We start from the raw sequence: 2,498 nt of genomic DNA, 5'->3' as shown, positions 1-2,498 counted from the left end.
TTTGGACAATGTTTTCTAGTATGACCAGAGACCCGACATAACCCGCATTTTCTTGGTTCTCTTTCTTTACTGTCCATTTCTGTTCTAATGCGTTTGCTCTTTGGACGACCTTTCGCGACTCTCCGACTTAGTGGATTGTGATACACCTTAACACCTTCATATTGTGGCCAATATCTTTGGTTTGGTATGGGTTGGAACACTTCATCATAGACTTTTAATACCGATTCCACTTTATACACATCAGGTATAAGGCTCCAATAATTATACTTTATGCTAGAGCATGCTGCTATGACATGTGAACAAGGCATATGTTTAGCTTGATATATTCCACAATCGCACCACTTGTTAGAAAGGTTTACACTGAAATGACCAATTGGTCGCCCTTCTCTTGGAACCACTGTCTCGTGCACCATGAAAGTATGGTTGCTCCGATCAAAACTATCCACCCTATGACTATTGGATTTACTTATTTCCAATTTCATAAAATCTATGCAAGGTTTTGTGTATACCTGACCAGAAGCTAAAATCGATGCGTGTTGTTTTCCCATGGTTGGAAATAGTGTCCCTGTTTTAAAATAAGTCGATTGCAACAAAGTAGTGATGGGAAGGTTGCGCGGGCCTTTTAATACTGCGTTGATTGACTCCACAAGGTTGGTTGTCATCTGACCCCAACGACTACCTCCATCGAATGCTTGAATCCAATCTTGTCGAGGTATGTTGTCTAACCATTTCAAAGCATCCGGATTTAGCATGCCGATTTCTCTACGGTAGTATCGATATGTAGGCTCGTTGATAGAGTAACCTGTATTAAAACATTAGACAATTATATAAATTGAGAATAAAATTATTAAAAATTAAGAAAATTATAAAAATTAAGAATGAAACTATTACCCATAGAAATAACTTTTTTCTTCAAAGCATTGTCTTTAAATTCCCTTGTAAAATTTTGTGCAATATGTCGGACGCAGAACATATGCTTTGACGGAGGATCTTGCCACCCATTATTCGGATTATTATAAGCACTCTTAATAGATTCATGTCTATCGGAAATCCAACAAATGTTGGCTTGTGGAGTGACAAATTTTCTCAAATTTCTCAAAAAGAAACTCCAACCTTCTTTTGTCTCACCTTCCACAATAGCATAAGCAATAGGAATTACGTTGTCGTTCCCATCTTGTGCAACTGCTACCAATAGAGTTCCTTTGTACTTGCCGTACAGCCAAGTCCCATCAACTTGTACCATTGGTTTGCAGAATTTAAACGCAGATATACACGGAACGAAAGCCCAAAATAGTCTATGAAAAATCGTTATCCCATTTATCAAACTATTCTCATGATAAGTTGGGATGGTTTCCATTTCTATTTGAGTTCCTGGAGCAAACGTTTTCATAACCAACAACCATTGTGGAAGTTGATTGTAAGACTCTTCCCAGTTGCCATAAATTTGTTTGATCGCTTTATTCTTTCCTAACCATTTTGTTTTTATTATATTCGACAGGTTTAATTCTGGTGGTCTAAATTTTGCTAAAGTTCCTCATAACGACGTAGAAGGATATCGAAAAACAATTGATCACATGATGGTTGAGGAAGTAATATATTAAATCACATTTATTTGAATTTTTTTAAATATTTTATTATTTATACTTGTTATAATTACTTTAGCTTATTTTTTACATGTCAGTTTTATTGGAGACCTTATCTCGGGTTCCAACATGAAGTTTCAGAAGAAGATAGGGCCACTTGGAGTGCATGTACTTATCTACTCTGTTATCATATTGTTGAAAAACATCATACAGATAGGGTCACACTCCAGTTTGGTTTACATCAACAAATACCACAACCACCAGAGGACATGAAATCGTATCACGAGGTCGACATGAGGCGTGGGATTGATGATAATTGGACTTGGGTTTGGAGGGAAGAAATAAACCATTGGAATGAGCGCCATAATTACGTGTTGCAAGGTAACATCGTACAAGGTGTTTTATGTCATAGCACAAAATATATGATTTGGTTTAGACAACACACCAAATTGTTTATATCTGTAGAACAATATCTTCGTGATCCCCGTTTACAACCGCCGTCATATCCTCGTGTGCAATCGACCTCCCAATCAACCCCACAACACCAATACACAGCAGGACCGTCTTCATCATCACCTCATATACACGTCGCTACTGAAGTTCCATTTTATGATCCACCACCATCTCAGTATTACGTTCCGTCGGTGCCAGAAATACCAACACCCGGTTATCCGACAGAAGATGGGCTTCTCTATAATTTGTTTGGAACTCAGTGCACAACTCCTGAGTCGGCATATGCTGTATTTGATTCAATGTATAATCAACAATCCCAAAATGTAATGGAACCAGGTGGCAGTGGTTCTAATCCATCTACAGCTTACATTGAAGAAAATGATCAAAATGACGATGAACCGGAAGAACCGCAACTTGTTCAGAGAGCTAGACGAGTTCGACGACATCGTACATGTGGGACTG

General features: G+C 38.1%; 2 protein-coding genes across 2 annotated transcripts in view; one reads left to right on the top strand and one right to left on the bottom strand.

The window, feature by feature from the left end:
- Positions 1-1,243, bottom strand: part of LOC105852458 (uncharacterized) — a 2,098-nt gene extending 855 nt beyond the window's left edge. Inside the window, exons 1-3 of the mRNA XM_073370908.1 lie at positions 1,129-1,243; positions 371-802; positions 43-286 (exon numbers count right to left, since the gene is read on the bottom strand). Coding sequence (XP_073227009.1) covers positions 43-286; positions 371-802; positions 1,129-1,243 — 791 coding nt within the window. The remainder of the gene's footprint in view (positions 1-42; positions 287-370; positions 803-1,128) is intronic.
- A 90-nt stretch (positions 1,244-1,333) lies between these two features.
- Positions 1,334-2,498, top strand: part of LOC140921079 (uncharacterized) — a 1,765-nt gene continuing 600 nt past the window's right edge. Inside the window, exons 1-3 of the mRNA XM_073370907.1 lie at positions 1,334-1,446; positions 1,499-1,589; positions 1,682-2,489. Of these exons, the coding sequence (XP_073227008.1) occupies positions 1,334-1,446; positions 1,499-1,589; positions 1,682-2,489 (1,012 nt within the window). The remainder of the gene's footprint in view (positions 1,447-1,498; positions 1,590-1,681; positions 2,490-2,498) is intronic.

Source organism: Cicer arietinum, chromosome 7 (assembly GCF_000331145.2).
Source record: "Cicer arietinum cultivar CDC Frontier isolate Library 1 chromosome 7, Cicar.CDCFrontier_v2.0, whole genome shotgun sequence".
NCBI lineage: Eukaryota > Viridiplantae > Streptophyta > Magnoliopsida > Fabales > Fabaceae > Cicer > Cicer arietinum.
Note: the sequence above shows the minus strand (reverse complement) of the source record. Positions and strands in the feature narration are given on the sequence as shown.